The sequence below is a fragment of the Taudactylus pleione genome, unplaced genomic scaffold, assembly GCF_031769625.1.
Source record: "Taudactylus pleione unplaced genomic scaffold, aTauple2 ptg001314l, whole genome shotgun sequence".
Lineage (NCBI taxonomy): Eukaryota > Metazoa > Chordata > Amphibia > Anura > Myobatrachidae > Taudactylus > Taudactylus pleione.
The window spans coordinates 11035217-11056083 of NW_028285714.1; the positions used below are offsets into that span (position 1 = coordinate 11035217).

The following is a 20867-nucleotide window of genomic DNA, read 5'->3' on the forward strand; positions in this document are numbered from 1 at the left end:
CTAGGCAGAGCTAGGCAGAGCCGTAACTAGACATTTTGGTGCCCTGTGCCAAAGATAGCATTGGCGCCCCCCCCCATTTTTACATAGGGACAGAAGATAGTGCACCTGAAAAAGTACCATGGCCTCATGGGGAAGGGCCAGGAGATGCTGGGGATAAAGAAGAGGAAGCTACAAGTGAGAATTATAATAAACAGGAAATCGACAGGCCGTAACAGCGCCCCCTGCCCTGCGGTGCCCTGTGCCATGGCACTGGTCGCACTTCCCTGGTTACGGCCCTGGTGCTCGATCTCCTTCCCTGTAGTAGTCCAGGGTCTTGGTAAAACTAAAAATGCTGTCACCTGAGCAGATGGACATGCTGTACATTATGTACAGCACTAACCGGGATCTGATAGATCCCACGATGGACACTGCACTACACAATGGTGAAGCGCTGATTGGCAAAGAATCGGACACACTCAGTCAATCAGTGGATGCTGCCATAGAAACCATCAGCAATTGGCTGAGAGTGTCTGACTCTTAGCGCTTCACCATTGTGTAGTGCAGTGACCCATGTGGGAACTGTCATATAGCGGTTAGTGCTATACATAATGTACAGTATGTCCGTTTGGCTCGGATAACTGCATTTTTTGTTTTGTTTTAATAAGACCATGGACTAATACATTGAGAAGGGGACAGAGCACACCCAAGGAGTAGGTTAGTGTTTAATAAAGGGTAAAATCATTGTGTGTGTCCTGTCGTTTTTGTAATATTTTAACTATGGGCTCCACAATGCCCAGAATTTCTGGGCATGCTTGCACTTGTGGTTCTCCAAGTGCCGACATGCTGGGACAGGCTTACTGGGACCTTAAGTTCCACTATAAAAAACAATATTAAATCTATCTTTACCACATTCCAAGAGCACCCTCCACCTACAGGTGTGCGATCTTGATTGGTTTCTTTAGATGCATATGCTGCTTTGATCCCACCTCAGAGATAAACCCTTGGGGAGACTGTGAGCACTGTCTGAGCCAAGTAGAGTATGGCATCAACTCCACATATTTCTCAGTTTGAATTTTGGGTTGTACAAGAGGTAAGTCTGCATGTTACTCTTCTGTGTTCTATTGAGAGGAGCCACCCTCCAAACACTTGGGGGTCTATTCATAATGTAAAAAATGTTCTGTGTTAGTGCCAAAACTAGCTGTCACTGCACCCTGTGCCGTCCGTGCCCCCTGACCGGATGATGTCATGATGGTACCGCGGCGACGAGAAGTACAGAACTGGCTGGAGCATCAAGAGGATACTCAGAGAGACTGTACAGTGTGCATGTCTGGAGCGTCCATAGGACACTCCGGGCATCACTGCAGCAAAGATCCTGGATGTAGGAAGTGGTTACAGGCACCCTGCTAGCTAGAAGCAAGGGCCGTGTGGCAGTGACATTCGCGCCCACAGAGATCTGCACTCTGTGCAACAGCACCGATTGCACACCCCTAGTTATGGCACTGTGCTATGTAAAGTAAGGTTCGATCTCACTGTGATAAACAACGAGTTTGCTGTAAATCATGCCCCAGCTACTTTATTATCACTTCTGAAAAGCTGCTCTTTCTGTGGAGACAGCTTTCGGAAGTGTGATGAAGTTTACTTGCCTCTCTATAAATCCACTCTTCACCACAGCCAACTTCCAGTCTGAGTACTGTATGTGCCATCACCATCCCATGAATATGCAGTATGTGATTCTGAACGTGCAACAGAGCAGAGAGATGGTACAAAACAAGTACAAAAGCAAGCACAATATTTTATTGTATTAAATGCAGCTTGCATGCCTGTACAGCCATGCAGATACGGAAGCTCTATAAATGTAAGTTTCAGCCAGTTGGGAAGGATCTGAAAAGATCCCTTTACTGCACAAGCTGCCATGTAAACGCCGGCTTGTGAAGAGATATGGGTGCTGTGTTACACACACAAGTTCCAAAAAAAATTATTATCGGAAATTGTTGATTGGCATAATTTCTATGTCCCCATTTTAATGAATGGGGACAGCAACTACTATCGGTGGTAAGAGATAACCAGGAAATATCAGTGAAATCTCCTGCATTACAAGGATACTGAATGGGTCCGTTACGCCGAATTGACAATTTCATATGAAAAGTTAGTAATAAAAAATCATATTTATATTATGAATAATAGACCCCTTAGAGAGAAGTTTGTTGGGAGACCGAAGGAAAATTAAGAGCCTTATTTATTCTACCCTACGAAACCATTTGAGACCATATTCTTGCTAAATGAAAAGAATGGCCCTGGTGTCATGGTACACATCCAGCTATTGTAAATTTAAGAGCAGTACAGTGTAGTAGTACTGAGTATAGATGGGAAGCAAGCTGGTGGCAAAGAAACTCACCACACACTCCTATGCTAGGTACACATTGGCCGATATATTGTGGGCGCATTAGCGGATGTGTACCAGCGATATGTCTGTGAACTACGTCATTCGCAGACATACCGTGTCAGCTGTGGCGCACAGCCAATGGCTGATATATCTGCACATCGTGATGTGTGTACGGGCGACCACCCGGCCGGTGACTGACATTACAACTGGGCGAGCACATTTAAATGCCCGCCTAGTTGTCACTTCAGGCACAACACATCGGGCTCATGAGTGGTAAGTGTGAATGCATTTATCAGTCATCAGATAGGGCACAAGTTCTCAAACTCATCCTCATGACCCCAAACAGTGCATGTTTTCCATGTCTCCACACTGAATCAAGTGAAAAAATTAGCTCCACCTGTGGATCTTTTAAAATGTGTTAGTGAGTAATGATTACACCTGTGCACCTGCTGGGTGACCTGCAAAACGTGAACTGTGTGGGGTCCTGAGGACCGAGTTTGAGAACCACTGAGATAGGGGATCCGTCGTCTTAGTGTATACCAGCTTTAGGCAGTGTTTCCCAAACTCATTCCCTAGGGAGCACTAACAGTGCATGGTCTCCAGGTCTCCTCACAGAATCACAAGTGAAATCAGCCAGTAATGAATACAGCTGTGCACCGGCTATTAAAAATAAAAACAATGTACTGTTAGTGCTCCCTGAGGAATGAGTTTGGGAAACGCTGCTCTACTGCTGGGTACACCCTATCAGGGGTGTCAAACTCGTGGCCATCCAGCTGCTGTGGGACTACATGTCCTAGCATGCCATGCCATAGTTTTAGCATTCCCTAATAGCAAAATTGTGGCAGTGTATGCTGGGATGTGTAGTTCCACTGCAGCTAGATGATATATTAGACAATTTGTAATTTTGGGACGAATCAGAAAGACAAATCGTCCACATTGTCTGTGTATGCACTATTGCACGCTCCCGTGCGTCATTCACCTCATCTTCAGATCTGCCTGCAGTGCAGGCCAATCTGAAGATCTGGAAGCCGACACCATGGTTTTAGATGCAGAGGGGGAACAATATATCGGACGGTTGTACACCAGATCGTGCAGTGTGTGTATGGACAGCCCGATAGATCATCCTGTCGCATGTCGTCACTGGGTGCACACATTGTCTAGTGCAGATGTTCCCAAACACGGTCCTCAAGGCTCCCCAACAGTTCAGGTTGAAAGCTGCATACACACACAACGATGTTTTGTCCGATAATCGTTAAACGATATCGTTTAACGATAATCGTTTGAAAAAATCGTTCACTTTCTGAGTCAAATGATGAACGATTATCGTTCATGCGCGTTCACGTTTGTAGTTCAGTCAGACTTGTCAACTGAACGATTTTCATTAAGGGAATATGCAAAAATCGTTTGTAGTTCATAAAAATCGTTCATTACACTTTATAAAATCTGACAGAAAATCGTTCATAAAATCGTTGGTAACAAAATCGTTGTGTGTGTATGCAGCTTAAGGTTAAGCGCATGTGGTTAAATCAAATTGACTGATGTACTAATTAAATCACCTGTGCTCAACCATGGATATCTCTAAAATCTGAACTTTTAGGGAACCTTGAGGACCGTGATTGGCAACCTCTGGCCTAGTGTGTACCCAGCTTAAGGGAAGGTTCGTAAATGGTCTCATTGTAGAAATGACATATACTGGCCAGTACATCGCGTTAAGTCAGATGTTCCCAAACTCGGTCCTCAAGGCACTCTAACAGTTCAGGTTTTAAAGGATATCCATACTTGTGCATAAATCAAACAGAATGAGGTACTAATTAAATCACCTGTGCTTAAGTATAGATATCCTGAAAACCTGGACTGCTAGGGTGCCTTGAGGACAGAGTTTGGGAACCATTGTGCAGAGTACTACTTTACTTATCATAACAAATTCTATTGCATGAGCAATAATAAAACACAGAAAACTGTAGGATGGATATTTCTGATATTATTGGTCTTTATGTATAAATCAGCCCTTATTGTGAGGCTAGGTTGGGCACATTTCAGATAGCCCACTTTCACATATACCCAGTGGCGGTTCTGGGGTCAGTGCGGCAACTAAAGCCCCTATGTGCGTCCGAAAAGTGGGGGATGTGGCCTTGCAGCTTAATCCCCTATTTCATTACTCTGGGGGCATGCCCAGAACTCCGGGGGATGCAGGACTGCCCCCAGAGGCTCTCCCTCCACTCATCAGTGTACAGCGCTGAGCTCCGTCACTGAGGAGACGTCGTTTTCATGTCAACCCTCTTAGATGGTGACACCCGGTGCGGTCCGCATCCCCTAGTGAAGGCACTGCATACATCCCAATATATCCATTAAAAATAGTGCAGAGAAAGACCCTGTTTATTACCTGCTCTATACTGACATAGAAAATATTGTAAAACAACAATTGCTTTATTTAATTTGTTTAACTGTAACCTTTTTGGTAAATTTCAAGTTCCAGATGGATGTAAATTCCAAGTGCAGAACAAATAAATGTAGCTATTTAATTGTGAATATATGCACAATGTTACAACTTCAACCGGATTAGAATAAAAAAGGAAAACAACTCAACAAACTGGAGATTGTATAAATGATTTAATGCTAAGGACAAGTTGTGAAACTCTTGGGTCATGCCGCCCTTCGAGGGCCGATTTGTTCTTTTCCCCTTTCTACTCTTTGTAAGGGAACACCCAGCCCTCGCCAGAAACCTTCACACTGCATTTTATCAACTTGGCTGGCAAAAGATATATATTTTATGTCAACATCTATACAATACAATATTTTTCCAATCAACTGAGAGAAAGGGTTACCACGGCAAGACATGCATTTTGTTATTACTGCATGTTTTATGTGTTTCTTCAGAGCCTAACTACTAAACATTCTTAGAGCAGCAAAGTAAATTAAGAATTCTAAAAGAGATGTGGGTGTATAATTCATTTATTTTAGAATATATATTTTTTTGTTTAAATAATTAAGATTTCAAGATAAAAATAGAAGTATTGATCCTTTAGTGTAAAACCAAATAAAAAAATAATACTGTGGAAAATATTTGTTTGTGCCAATACAGATTATCATCTGGCACCAGCAGAACAAATTGTGCCATGCTTTTTTGTACATTAGATCATTATTGCCTCAGGTTACTGTATTTGTTTCCAAAAGCGCAAATGAACAAAACCAGTTTATAATACAAAAGAAAACTATACCTGTTCCGTTTAGATAAATAGTTATGCCTGGCTATCAGCCTTTTAATAACCGGTTCACTTCTGCAATCCTGCAGTGTACACAACTTAAGTAGTATTAAATCTAATTTGCTGCTTCAAGATCCAGCTTGGCTTGCTGGAGGGCTAATCGTTACTTAGGTTAAAAATAGATTTTGGAAAATGTTACAAATGACAAATATTTACACGTTTCTTAAGACACTCATGTGAGCACACAGATGTATTCCTTCCTGGATGTTAATAAACTGCTCTCTGCTCTAGTGATGTGAAGCACAACATCATGGCTGCTGATAGGCTAAACCGCTGTGTTCTATAGTCAACGCTAAAGTAGTGATAAACCTTTATTACTAAAGTCCAGTCTTCAATGCTGATTAATCAAGTACCTTCTTAACTACTGCATGTAATAAATGATGACAACAGTAGACCACTAGTATAGAAGTACAAAATGTAATCTACTGGATATATATTCAGCCTTCATGTAATAAAGGATTGTATGAGTTGTCATCAATTCGGTTATATGACTTTTTAAAAGCTTTCTGTCAAGCAATAAACAAATGGTTTCGGTCTCAATGACATAAGAGACATACAGGTTTTCACCCGAAATGAGGAGTTAACAGCACTTTTCCCCAGCGGCATCTTTGTTTTCTCTTAATAACGTTAAACTGTGATATCCGCTTTCTAAGTGACTAAAAGCTTAGTAATTGGGCATCTGAGGATAGCCCTATGTTTACGAGTCCTGGTGCCGCCTCCGGACACTCCCTGTGCATGTGCAGTCTTCAGTCAGTAGCTATTCGTTATGTATCACATCAGTACTATGCTGATTTAATACAGTTGGACAGAAATCATCGGAGGGGTGAGTTACCATGACAAATCTCTGTAGACTCTTTGTAATAAATTTCTGCTTTAAGATATCCCTACATTACTATAATAATAAGTGCCGATGTAAGAAAGTTTTATGTAAACGCCAAAAAGCAATCCGATTCAATTAAATTAGTTCAAACTAATCTGAACCGATTATTAATTGATGTATATAAGATGTAGATGTGGTTCGAATAGAGACTCAGGTGCACACATATATATAAATGTTGCATATTAAACTAATCAGCGCAGTCTGCTGGTGCGTCCTAGTCGCATCGCATGTTTCAGGAAAAAAAAAAAAGACACCGCGCTAGCAGGGTAGCAAGAGACCTAGGGCTTATTCACGCCAGGCAAGTCACGCTGAGTGGCGTATTGAGGCTAGATGTATGAGGACACATCTATACATGCTCAGAGTTGTTTGCTCATTACATTAATACTAACTGTACACTACATTGCTTGAAAACAACAGATTGACACTTTGTTGACATTTCTTTATTTGTTTAATTTTCACATCATATTAATAGAAGCAAAAAATTGTATTGGTTATTATTATTATAGGTCACTTTCATATTCATTTTGAGGAACATGACTTTAGTGAAGCTTTAACGTTTCTTTGACAAACCTGAACATTTTTGTGTGTTTTCCCCCCACCAGTGTAAAATGTCCAGGACAAAATATTGAAAAATTTATAGAGAGACACTCACCCAACGCAAATAGATAAGGCAGGACCAGCACTCACTTGAATCATTGAATAAGTTTTATTCACATATATACATGCAGAGATGGTATTCAGTAGGTGCCCAACGGTCCGTTTCAACTGTTGCCAGTTTTCCTCAGCAGCCCGATTGCTTCAAGTGAGTGCGGATTCTGCCTTACATATTTGGATTAGGTGAACGTCTCTAAGGATTATGTTTGAACCCTGCACCGCGCTGTTTTGCATAGGATTGAGTGCTGCCTCCATATGCTTTGATGTATTATGCTACTTTGTGTTTCATAATATAAAACACAGTTGCTAGTTTATCATATATTCCAGGGCCTGAAACATGACAGTAGTTCCCTCTAGCCACATAGTATATTGAATTCAATAACATTCTCATTAATCTGATTTTGTCTTTTTTGTAGCTATTCTGATGTTGTAGCCGCACAGCATTTTAGGAAGACCCATTACGTTGTCATGAATATATTAAAACATTCATTTTTAATGTGAACCAGGCACCATTGCCAAGCAAACCCAGATAGGGAATACTTGTAAAAATAATGTGTGTGTGCTCTCAGTAATGAGGACACAACCATGTACAATGTTATAAAAATAAATAAGGTGTCTAAGGAATTATTTTGTGTGTAACTGAGGTAAGAGTATTACACATAGAACATTATGTGGAAATAGGACTACTGTATCAGATCAGTAAAAGGCTGCTGTGTGGAGCAGTATCCATGGTTTAATGGGAAATTTTCTGATTGTTTATCTTCTTAGCAGCTTCAAGGACGGCCGTCAAATTCGCCTTATCTCCAAATTCCTTCTCGCGATGCTCGAGGAGAATTCCCTGGAAATTGTGAAACACAAAAAGTTATAAAAAGAACTATAGCAGAGGTCTCTTTGCAGCTATACTGTATAAAAGCTATATTTGTTTAGAAAGGGCAGAAAAATAATACAGTGAGCCAATATCTGACAGAAGCGGTAAGTGGAATTACATGCGTCATCCATCGTGCCCTTTGTTACATTTTATTTCTACTCCTTTTGTAAACAATAGAAGCCTTGAGCAAAATAAAAAAGTGGAATATATGTATTTATTTCTCGGTGGGTGATCTCCCACATAACAGGCTCTTGCATGAAGGAAGCCTACATCTTTAACCGTTGTGCCAACTGTAACCAGTGCATTTGATTTGTCTTTATTACTGGTAATTACTCATTTAATACACAATTGCTGACATGTTTAGAAGCTTTTACTGTACTACCTATTGATGAGAATAAAAGTAACCTAAAAGAGCTTATTATAGGAGGTTTGTGGTTTTAAAGCTCAAGTGCAAGCAACATTGAGTGCTGCGTACAAATGCACTTGGAAGTTCACTTTAGAGCAGATGTTCTCAAACTCAGCCATTACAGTCAAAGTTTTAAGGATATCCATTCTTGAGCCAAGATAGTTAACTCAGATTGACTGAGGTGCTAATTAAGCCACCTGTGCACAAGCATGAATATCCTAAAAACCTGAACTGTAATGGCAGAGTTTGGGAATCTCTTCTTTAGAGGATAGAACAGTCATTAACTGTAAATAAAATACATTTTCTTGATGCCAATGTTCATTACAGTGTTACATTTGTACGGAGACCTACTGTAGGAAATTAGGCCGATTTGACATCTGGCCTGAGCAGCAAGCTTTCAACTAGCTCAAACTTTGTATACCCTGATTTAATGCAGAAAGGTCTTTGATTCATACTATTTAATCTCACTGAAAATAATTACTAAACATGGAACAGAATTGTATCCATATTTTATGATTCACATACATATTTTAAGATATATATTCATTACTGGCAAACAGAGTGCACACAACTGATTATTAAAATCTACCTTAAAAAACCTTGCCGTGGCTTCTATTTGTGTACATTAACCTAAAAGGTCCCCCATACATCTGTGATGTATTGGGGCAATTCCCCGATCCACGGGCGCTGGGGTCGGGGCATCTGGAAAACCAACGTGTTGGATTCCCCGATTTCCCAAAATGTGAGTGCGATCAGCAAATTGAGGATTTTTAACATGAAGAATTTCACAGATTCCCCGAGATATATCGACGATTGTCCATGCCCGCCGATTGGCATTTCTGCCCAGCGGATTGGCGGTTTCAGTCCAATCAGGGAAACAGCTGGCAGATGTATGGGTCCCTTAAGTCTACTATGGAAGATCTAGATTATCAGCAGAATAATAGCTATACACATAGGGCCTGATTCAGCAGCGTATGAAATGGCGATTACGAACGCAGACCGAGCATTTGCCATTCCGCATGCATATAAGCCGCACTGTGCGTGTGCAGCGATTGCATCGCAATTACAGATGCACAGAGGAATCCATCGCAAATTGAGTGACAGGCTGTCAGCGTTTGGGGGTGGCCGTTAAAACACAGGTGTTTATCTGTTTTAACGCATGGGCGTGCCTAAATTAGGCACTGCGATTGTATAACCAGCCATATATATTTATTATTTCTATTACTTGATTTAAAGAAAAAGTACATCCTGTTTGATGTTCCATATACACAAAGTTTCTTGCACAGGAATTAATCTGCTGTCTTCTACGTGGTATGCACTAATTAAAACTGGAAGGTTTTCCGTAATAATGGACTGCAAAGCTACTTGCTTCATATAGTTCTAGGGGAAATCCAATTAAAACACAAGATTTTCCCAGTAATCGCCCTCCATTTATTAGTAGTACTCCAGCTGGTGCTATAACAAACACTTCTCTATGGATAACAGATGTTTTTGAAACTCTGGGCACTGGGAATCTGCAGCACAGCTGGTCAAGCAGCAGTTGTCCAGTTGATGCATTGAGAACTTAATGTTCTTCTAACTATAATCTACAACTTCTACTGACAATTATCATGGTACATAGTAAAATGTTTGCTACTGTGCTGAAGAGGTCATTCTCATTAACCATAGTAAACTTAAAGCATGTTAAGGCCCCCATACATCATAACATTCACATGTTAAACAAACAATAGTATCAATTGTATAAAGTTCTAATCACCTGATCCCCAGAGCCAATCACGAACATGCCGCCGAGGATTAGACCTTCCCCTTCCAGGTTCCCCTCAAAGCCGGCTTTCCAAGCCCGGCGGAAATTCTGCCATACTCCTAATCGTATGAATCCCATGAACATCATCTTCCTCTTCTGTGGTCCATAAAAGCGTTTCTATAATAAATGGTAGGTAACATTGGGGTACTTCGGCAAGTAAACATGTGGAAATTTAAACATTATTATTGAATATAATAGAAAGCATCAAGTTAGACTAAAGGATTATTAAGATAACCGAGGTTTGGATAGAACAGAGGGCACATAAACCCCTAGGCAGGGATGCGTGGGGTTAATAAAGTTACAGGAGGTAGGGGAGTGTTAGTGTTTTATGGTCAGTTTGACATTAGGTTAGGATTGGTGGAGTGTTGTGTAAGGGGTGTGGTTAAAAGGAGTGTGGGTAGGTCAGCAATGTTACACTGTCTCTTTGGAATCTGATCTCCCACCCTCCCTCCCCCTTTTTCCCTCTTGTGTCGGCTTTATTTCAAGGGCGGGAAAGAACGGCAGTATCTATAAAGCGTCCACCTTGCTGCAGTATGAGCGGTGTGCCCCCTTCTATGCACTGGTTAGGCTGATTTTACCCTACTGGGGTCAGCGGCACCTCTCGTCGGAGGGGGCAAAAATAGTGCATTGGGTTGGGGCTGGATACCGTCTCACTTGCCAGAGAGGGATATCGGCCCTTGCAAGTTTTATATCAATATTACACTTGAATTGGGATTTGGCCCGTTCACTGAGTGTTTTACATCCTTGCATAAGTCAAGTGTGGGGCGTCAGATTACTGGCAGTTCTTTCTTATGCCACCATACTCCGATTGTAAAATAAATAAAGCTGACCATATATTTTTGATCGCATATATACTTGGTCTGTCTCTTTATTTTATTTAAGCTTGGTTTAATAACTTTGTGGTTGCACGCATTATCTGCCGATAGGGAGTTTATGTTTGTAAGGAAGCAAATATGATTTTGAACAAAGTTTGCGACCCATTGAAACCAATTATTTTACTGTTTTCTACAAAGTATATTTTGATATGGGGCCCCATAGCAGTGTCTCTCCTCACTGATGCTAGTGAGGAGAGTCGTATGAGAGAAGGGACGGGGCTGATAATTCTGACGGACCCGCAGCGCTGATAATCCCCTGCAGCAAACTGCTTCCTAGTCACAGGCTGATGTACGCCTGTGACTAAGAAGCAGTTTGCAGGTTTTATCTGTACTCACCCCACCAAAAGTGGGTCCCGGGAGGAGGCTGGCCCCGTAGGTACTGTGGGCCCCATATCTACCGCACCCCCTGCACCCAAGGTAGCTACGTCTCTGGAACAGTGGAAAAATAAGGGACAGCTGCCATTGGATCCAGGAAGTAGGAGCCAGATGGCTTCTCGTGACATTCTGTGTGACCCAGCTTTAATCTGAAAGCACAATAATACGGATTTCTCTCTCTTGCTGTTCCACATTTGTAACACCATTGTACACATGCTTACAACGGCTCCACATATATTCTAGAATCAATTTCAACCACCTTTTCATACATCTGAAGTCTCACTTAGATGTATTCTGCCTAGTCTAGCCTCCTACCTAATAAACTTCTGTTGTGCCACTCCTGGGATGTAGTCAGCATCCAGACATACCGACGGTCACAATACCGACAACAGCATCCCATATATCAGAATCCCAACAGATTGCAGAGGTAAGTATTAGGGACTGGGGAGACTGAGGGTTAGGCACTAGGGAAGGGTTAGGCTGTGGAGGGGCGAAGGTTAGGGTTAGACTACTGGAGGGGTGAGTTAGGGTTGGACTGCGGGACAGGTGGGTTAGAGGGAGGATTAGGGTAAGGGTTATAATACTTATAGAAATCTGTCGGGATTCTGACTGTCAGGGTGCCGCTAACGGTATTCTGACCATCGGGATACTGTTCCCAACCCCCACTACCTACCTATGGAATTCTTTATGGAGTCTTCTCTTTGACAAATTTTAACTGCTCTCTAAAAACCCATCTCTTTACCAGATCCATTTTACTCCTACCTGTACTGACACCCTTGCTACTGTCCCCAACCTATGGTTTCAGCACTGTCTTTTTCCCACTAGATTGTAAACTTTCACAAGCAGGACTCTCCCTACCCTTTGTTTTGATTTGTACAATAATTGTATCTACCATGTATGTCCTTGTTTTACTGTATGCATACTCATTTCACTATACTAAAAAACTTTATATGTATTGCACAACTTTTTTAATCGATCATGTACGGTATATTAAATTTGTGATGTCATAAAAGAGGATAAGACTATTACACCTGGAAAAGTCTTATGGTGCATACACACGGTCAGATATGCTAGATCATCGTTATCATTGAACGATAACGATTTAATGATTTTAACATCAATTTGAATGATTTTATCAACGACGAATGATTTCTGACATTAATTAAAATGAATGATATCGTCCAAATCTTACTGCAAACACAGTCTATGTCAGATATCGTTATCTGACATGCGGGAACGGGCATCGTTGGACGATGCATGCCCAACATGTCAAAGATATGAACGATTTTTACAATCGTTATCGTTCATATCTTAAAGAAAATCTGACCGTGTGTATGCAGCATTAGACTAATGTGATCATATGCAAGAGGTGAATTGGTGTTGGTGCAAACATGGCTAGACAAGCAGTTTATAAATCAGATGCAGAATATAAAAAAATGGCAACGACATACTGACATACTTCATGCTGAGGGTGTGTGACTGGACAGTCATGGCTCTTGGCTCCCTCCCTCTTACACTTTTCAACTGGACCACTAAGAGGAGGGCGGGGGGGCCACTAGAGGGTGGGGTGGCAGACTGTCGGATGTACTAACTACTAAGGGCCCTGTATATGCCCGAAATTTGACTTAGGGGTGGGGGGAGATAGGTGTGAGTGGGTGGGGCTTCGACTGGACAGCTGCTCTAACAGGGAAAAAAAGATTCCTGTCAGCAGCACAGCAGTGTAAACATCTGCTATTCATTAACCCCCTCATTATTTTCTTTCGGACCCCACCGCCTTCTCCTCATATATTCATCGCACCCTACATTTTTTTCAGTTAGCGGTAGTGAAGCTTTAACTGTATTAAAAGTAAAATAGAACTACATTAAAAAATGTCACTCAGAATAAAAAACTCCACAAGACACATTCAAACATAAGAAGAGTCCTTGTAGTTGATAACTGTGCACAGAGGGAATCTACAATTTCCGTATGATTCCCAGGGTAAAGGTACTTGATAAATATGCCTCAAAGTGAGTAGGGGGGGGGGGGGGGGAGATGCTTGGAATATTTTCCAAAACACTTGGCGAGATGCCAATCAGTGCCAGTACTTAGAGGCTGACGCTGGCTGATTGCATTAAGTGATCAAGAGATGCAATTAAATAGAATTACATATAGTAAAAAGTATGTGAAATAAGGGATCATTGATTGATCGCAGCTTAGGGCATATGATGGTTTTATTCCCCAGTGATTTACAATAACTTTTCAGTTTAATTACCCCAACTCAACGAGAAATAGTACAAGAAATACAAACAACTGGTCAGTTTATTTTTTAATTCTTGTAATCCCCCATGCTTTGATAGACTTATAATGTAATAACTGCACCTGCCCCTCCTTTTCAATTTTAAATGCCCAATATATTTTATATCAAGTAACAATTGAGGCAAGGACTTTTCCCCTGTCTGCCTGCAGATAGCAGAAGATGCTAGTCACAGCGTGGCCATATACAGTCCTGCTCAACAGACAAGCTCATCTTCCTGGGGACAGACTGATCAGCAATCACCCCTTATTGAAGGAACATGTGGGGTGGTCAAATGATAAAGTTTAAATATTACACTTAATATTATGCTATACTTTAGTGCCCCTTATTCATAATACGCTACACAGCTATAGCATCGCGTCCAAAATTTGCCCCTTCAAAATTAAAATGCGCCCTCATCATGGTTCAGCACCCTGCCCTAAAAAATCCTAGAGTGAACACTAGGTTGTCCAATTATTCATAACCCCCTCCTCACCATCCCATCCCTCCTGCATTGTCTTACCTTGCCCATTAGAGGTTGGGGGCAAATTAGCTAGACTGCACACAGTAATGCATCTGCTTGCATGAGGATGTAGCTCCAGCAAAACAGCATACCCTAAATGTTGCATGCTATTAAATTGTTACACACCCCCTTTCTCCTCTATCCACCAATGAGAAGGGAGTTTGTCAGTATGGATCTGCAGTGGACACTCAGGGCCTCAGCAAGGGTTGCAATTGCAAAGCTGCACGTTTCAGAAAATGGAAGCCATCACTGCCCCCTCCCCGCCCTCAAATGGCAGCAGACTGTCAATCAATGACAGTCTGCGAGCGGGATGGCATAACCGTTCTGCACATGCGCAGAACGGGTCATGCGCCTGTGCAGTTTCCCCAACATCGGGAATCTGCTTTCAGCAGCGCTCTAGCGTACCCTGCTCAATCAGGCCCTCAGTATGGAGTTTTAAGCACTGAGCGACACTGCTACACAGCTGTGTGTTAAGATTCACAGCTGAGCAGGGCAAACATTGTAAGTGATGAAGTGTCAAATAGGGCAGATGGCGCCCAAAGCAGTTGTTCCACCCATGCTACCAAGCTGATGGCAGATAAAGCCACAAAACATCATGTGTCTGCATTATACACTTTTTAAAAGTCTATGTTTAAAGCTTACAGAAAGCAAATCAAGGCAAATGTGAGAAACTTCAAAATGACTTTCATATTAAATTATGAACAATAGACTAACAAAAAATGAGTATAAAATAAACTGCACCTTTCCATCAAGAAAAAGCTCTCCTTTAAAGTAAGGTTGAAAATCTTCAACTTCCGTACCAATCTTCTCCTTTACTACACCATAGAGTGGAACTCCCAACTGGTCCAGCTCGGGCCAGAGAGAAGACAGGCCTGAAGCCTCCTGCAATGCAAAAGGGAAACTATTGTTATACCTGGGACATTGTATATTAAAGAAGAATGTGATGTGTCCAAACTATTTGTATCTGGTTTCAATTAATGGCAAATACCTTTAGTAAAATACATTATTTTTCTCTGCAGACATATCTGTCCATCGGTAAGTGTGTACGGGCATCAGCCGATCGCTCGTACACAGGGGCGCCGAGAGGGGGGGGGGCACGAGCAGGTACTACTTACCCGGGTTCGGCTCAGCTCCCCATCCACTCTGTGTTCTGGGCTGCACTGGGAGACTGTCCGAGGCTGCTAAAGCAGCAGCCCAAGCAGTCTCCTATGCCGAAGGGGGAAAGCGATCACGCTGATCGCGCCCCCCATTGGCTGTGCGCCGGGCTGAGGGACACAAAGCGCCCCCCTCCCCAGCGGCAGCGTTACAAATGTTTTATATTCCCCCGAATGGGGCGTGGTCACGCCTCCCACGATTAGGCCACGCCCCCTTCCCGCCCCGACCAGCTTTAGCATGCAGATGATGGCCATTCAGTGTGTATGAACAATCATCATCTGCAGATATATCGCTATAGTGTGTACCCACCTTAAGGGCCATATTCAATTAGGAGCGAAAAGTCAGTTATCGGCATGTAATTTTCACCATTTTCAGTTATCCCCATATTCAATTTCAAAGACTTTTCGCAGGTGCGAAAAGTCTTTGTAGAAATAGGGGATACATTTTCACCACTGCTTAGGTGGCGAAAAAAAGTGCAGAATTGGTGTTTTGGGGTGAAGTATTAAAAAAAATTGCCTGCAGCCTTTGGAATGTCCCCTTAAAGTAATCTGTGTCAAAAAATAAAAAAAAAATTAACATAGGACACTCCAAGAAAAGTGGTTTCATTTTGGTGGAGATAAAAAAAAAAAAAAATTGGGGGACAAACTTAAAAACTAGCGAAATTGACTCAGGGGGGATACCCATGTATGCGGGTGTTTGCGGCAGGTGGATTTTTTAAGAATTTTTAAAAAAACACTTCAGGGACTTAAAAATATGCTTGCACCCATTTTCATGTACCCCAAATTTGATGGGACATTATTTTTTTCCCCCCAAAAAAAGCTAAGTGCTATTCTTGATGACTTCTTCAAAGCCGCATTAATGCACCTGCCGCGGCTGTTTAAAAACCCCAATTACTTTCAGCAGGCCAAATCGGGGGTACCCATAGTGATCCCCCATGTCAGACCATCTTTGGGGGGTGACAGGCAGATTTTCCCAAAAAGTGACAGGACTTTGATACTTACCTTTCCGCCAGGCCCCGTTTTCGCCGATTCCTAATTGAATACGGGGATAGGCGAGCACGCGCCCAATACTTTATCCCAGGAAATAACGTCGATAATGGCGAAAAGTTCAATCTCTGACTTTTCGCCTCAAATTGAATATACCCCTATGACTGCAAGTGTAAATACTGACATGGTTTTTGAACATTGAGTAAGCTGTTTTTTGGCCAGTCACCAATTGTCAAAAACTTTATTAGAATCTTTATTTATGTAACTATGGGTTGTATAAGCAGTGTATACATGAAAGGATAGAATGTTTTTAAACTGGCAGACTCAAGACACATCTTGTATCAAAATCAAGGCAGAAACATAGGGGGTCATTCAGACCCACTCGCGAGCGGCTGTCCGCTCGCAAGTGAGTCGATGGTCCCCACTGCGCATGCGCACGACGGAGGGAACTCCGTCATGCGCATGCGCGAGACCCGACGAGCGAAGGACTTTCTTTCGCTCGGAGTGTCTCATCAAAGGGGGCGTGCTGTCGATGGTGACTGACAGCACGCCCCCTTTGGTGGGCGTGCCGGGGGCGTGCCTGCCAGACAGAGGCGTTCCCAAGGGAACGCCTACCGTCTGAAGCCGGCCCCACTGACATCACTAGTGATGTCAGTGGGAGTGATTTTGGCTCTAATAGAGCCAAAATCACTCCTGGCCTTGCGGTTGAAAAACCCAACCGCAGGCTTTTACTCGCAGTTCCGATGGTCGCGATGGTCAAGACCATCGCGACCATCATTCAGCACGCTCGTATATGCTGTGGGTTGTGACCCACAGCTATACGAGCGTCCAGGAGGACGCTCCATATTAATGGAGGTGGGCCCTGATTCAGAGCGAGCGCTCTGGTCAGAGCGTCCGGCTCTGAATCAGGGCCATAGTCCAATGAAAATGCAGAGAGCTAGGTGTAATAATATATGCAGGGCACCATGCTCAAAGATATTTGCAAGTTTATCTTATTTATCTTTTTCACAGCCAACATTGGGATATGTGCTTATATTACCGGCGCCGTAATCCGGACCACTGGGATACCAAAAGTAAGTAGAGGGGTTGGGAGGGAGGGTTAGGTTTAGGGGTTAGGAACTAGGGGGGGGGGGAGAAGTGCTTGGTTTAGGGTGCAGGGAGGGGGAGTTTAGGTTTAGGGACTAGGGTTAGGCACTAGGGGGAGGGTTAGGTTTAGGGTGCAGGGAGGGGGAGTTTAGGTTTAGGCACTAGGGGGGAGGTTAGGTTCAGGCACCAGGAAGGGAGGGTTATAGGTTAGGGAGAGGATCAGCATACCGAACAACAAGTGCCGGTGTGCTAAGCCTGTCATGATGCCAGCGTTGGGATTCTGACTGCCAGGATCCCAGGCGCAGGCTTCCTGTACCCAGCCTCCAAGATTAGTAGGATTTTGTCCTGTCTAGTTGTTTAATCACTTAACTCTAGGGGGGTGAATTGAGTGGTTCTGAAACCCCTGCACATTGCAGGCAATTGGAAGCACCAAACCACTAAATATACTATGCAGTGGTTTTATGGGGTTTTGTAAACCACTGTTGAAGTCCATCTGTTTTACAGTGGGTTTTTTTTCTTCAGGGGGCTTTGACCAAAACAGCAATATTACTGCAGCATCTATCTGGCCAATCAGAAGGGGACGAATCACAATACACTAACTGTATAATGAGGGCAATCATCATGTATTGAAGAAGGAATTCTCTTATAAAGGAAATACTATTTTATTAATATAATATATCAAGGGAATATTATTGTTTCATTTTATTAAGATAGTAATATGATTTATTAATTATCATCAAGGGGCAATATTATTGGTGTTTACGAAGAGTTTTTTTTTTTTATGATGGGGGAAGCATCTATTATTTTCTGGCTACATAAATGGTACCCACATCATAAAATAATAAATGCTTCACCCCTCAAAAAAACAGCCGACCCCCTTTCTGCCACATTATACTTACCACCCATCCCTCATCTGTCCATCATTGCAGTTGCAGCACGTGCATGCATGTCACTCCTAATGTGCAGGTGTGGTGTGAATGCACACGGGATATATAAATTGAAAGTCAACATTTAGGATATCGTATATAAATGTAATTCATAATCTATCCTTGATCATTGTTTAAATAAATACTTTAATAAGGAGTACTACTAGCCAATACCTGAAATGCCAGTTCTGTATCATAAAACTGCACTTCTACATAAGTGGTCAGAAATGTAAGTTTGCCACTATAAAAATGCTGTGGAGGTTGGTTGTGAGTGACAAGATCAATCTGAAGCTGCCATGATTGTAGCTTCTCATTGAGCCTTCTAATTACAAGTATCCTATGCAGTGTCTTAAAACCTCAGATTTTATCCAGGGCTGTTAGACATATCATGGAGCCAGCGCTTAAGTAGTGTGCTAGGGGTGCTGTCACACAGGGTGCAGAGCCCTGGAGGCAGCAGCGTCGCTGCCCCATGGCACCGTCATGATGCTTGCTGGATGCCTGGAACTGCACCCTGCAGCGCTACTGCAGAGCCGTGGCAGGCACCCTGCAGCCTGTGGAGCTGCCTGGAGCATCCTTAGGATACTACGGGCAGTGCTCTTCTTCCTAGTGCTGGCAGCCCCAACCCCCAGGCGTGATGTCTTGACGGGTTTAGGGAGTGGGGCTGGCCAAGGCAGCATAGAGCCCTCTTCCGGACCTGCATGGAGCCCCAGTGAAAAATAGATGCATTGGGCAGATTCTTGTGCTCCAGTGAGGTGAACAACCCACTGAACAGTCTAAGCTTTAAAGATAAAGCCTGATTCACCTATTCCCCTAGCAATCACAAGCAGGGCCCTCTTTTTCCCACCCTACATTTTCCCTGTTTCAGCTAACTACCAAGCTACAGTGCTGCCCATTATTATACACATTTAATAACTACAGAAATTGTTACATATTGCATTAACAAAAATGGCCATTTGGGTCATTAATGTAAGATGTTAGCGGGAAAATCCACATATATGATACATGAAATATTATGTTTTATTCTATTTGTAGTTTACCTCTCTGCACAGAAAACAGCCAGGTCTGCGTACAGCCATAATTACAGCTCCATTCTTCTCCCATAGTTCTTTTGCTTTGAACGTTCTTGATTCTGCAGAATAAATGCCGATTTTTAATTAAAAAAAAAAAAAAATCAATCTAAAAATATAAATAGACATATAGTGTTTTTTTTTTTAAATAGAAATAAATATTTATGATTTTAACATAGAAGTACCATTTGGCTTTTTCCATTACTATTTTTTCACTACAATATACTAGAGAGGATGATTTTGCATAAGATAAGTAATTACAAAGCAGAATCATGAAAGAGCATTGGTTACATTAAAGAGCACAAATATACCTAACTTATATTGAGGGGGTACCCAAGGATTTTAATAACATGGGATGGGGTGAAACCTTATAAACACATACCTCCCAACATTTCTAATATAGTATTTGGGACTTCCGCACATCAGACAAGCACGCACCAGAAAAGGGGTGTGGCCTTGCAGCAGTTGCGAGATATGTAACCTTGCCAGCATGTATTCAATGAGCTGAGGTTTGGCACTGCTTGTCCATACTGCAATAACAGTACATGAGAGGATGGCAGAAATTTGGTGGGCCTGCAGCCCCTAGGTAAAATCTGCCACTGTTGTTCAATGATATAGATTTAAATAATATAAGATTAATAGTATATAACCCGAGGGGACATAATTAAATTATTAAGCAAGAGCTTAACAATTTGAATACTACAGGTTGCTGCTATTTGTCATAGCAAAACAGAATGGTGGAAGCATATTTATGCAGATGGTTTACGTACAACCCCGGATGTTGGGTGATCTGCACTGCGCATGTGGGTGATCTGTGGATGTGACGACAGTCTGCGTTCTTAAAAACAGGGGCGTGTCAGCCCCGTTACATGTTTATGCCTGCTGAGGCCAGTATCTACGTCTTCCAAAGCAGATTTCCTGGCCTCTGCAGCTTGACTACACCGGAAATCCTTAGTTAAGGGAGGGTTACTGAAATGTCAGATGGTTGCGCGAGTGATCCGATGCTGCATCTTCGGACGCAGAAGCAGATCACAGAAGCGCCAGGAAGCGGCTGTTTACACATTACGTTTACTGCAGCATTAGCACATCGGCTGTTGCTAAAGCATACAACTCTGAATTAGGCCTGCAGACAACAATTTCATTATATTTTTAGATGCTCAAGTTGGCTGAAATAGACATGAAACATGTTGGTGTGTATTCTACCAATTTTAGGCTAGATGATTAACTAGGTTATATACTATTTCTCCTACATGTGGACAATTCCTCATGTATGTTTCTCAAATGTAGGTACAAAGGACTATATTGTGCCTCCCTATGGTAAATTGGTACACACTGAGTGGGTAATGAAAGCAAAATGATTATAC

At 42.3% G+C, this 20867-nt stretch overlaps 1 protein-coding gene across 2 annotated transcripts in view; it reads right to left on the minus strand.

Moving 5' to 3' along the window:
* Nucleotides 1–6923: 6923 nt before the first annotated feature.
* Nucleotides 6924–20867, minus strand: part of PRXL2A (peroxiredoxin like 2A) — a 42046-nt gene continuing 28102 nt past the window's right edge. For both annotated transcript variants that reach the window (XM_088463031.1, XM_088463030.1), the window contains exons 3-6: nucleotides 19474–19565; nucleotides 15025–15165; nucleotides 10190–10354; nucleotides 6924–7997 (exon numbers count right to left, since the gene is read on the minus strand). In XM_088463031.1, the coding sequence (XP_088319157.1) occupies nucleotides 7893–7997; nucleotides 10190–10354; nucleotides 15025–15165; nucleotides 19474–19565 (503 nt within the window). In that variant the 3' untranslated portion in view covers nucleotides 6924–7892. The remainder of the gene's footprint in view (nucleotides 7998–10189; nucleotides 10355–15024; nucleotides 15166–19473; nucleotides 19566–20867) is intronic.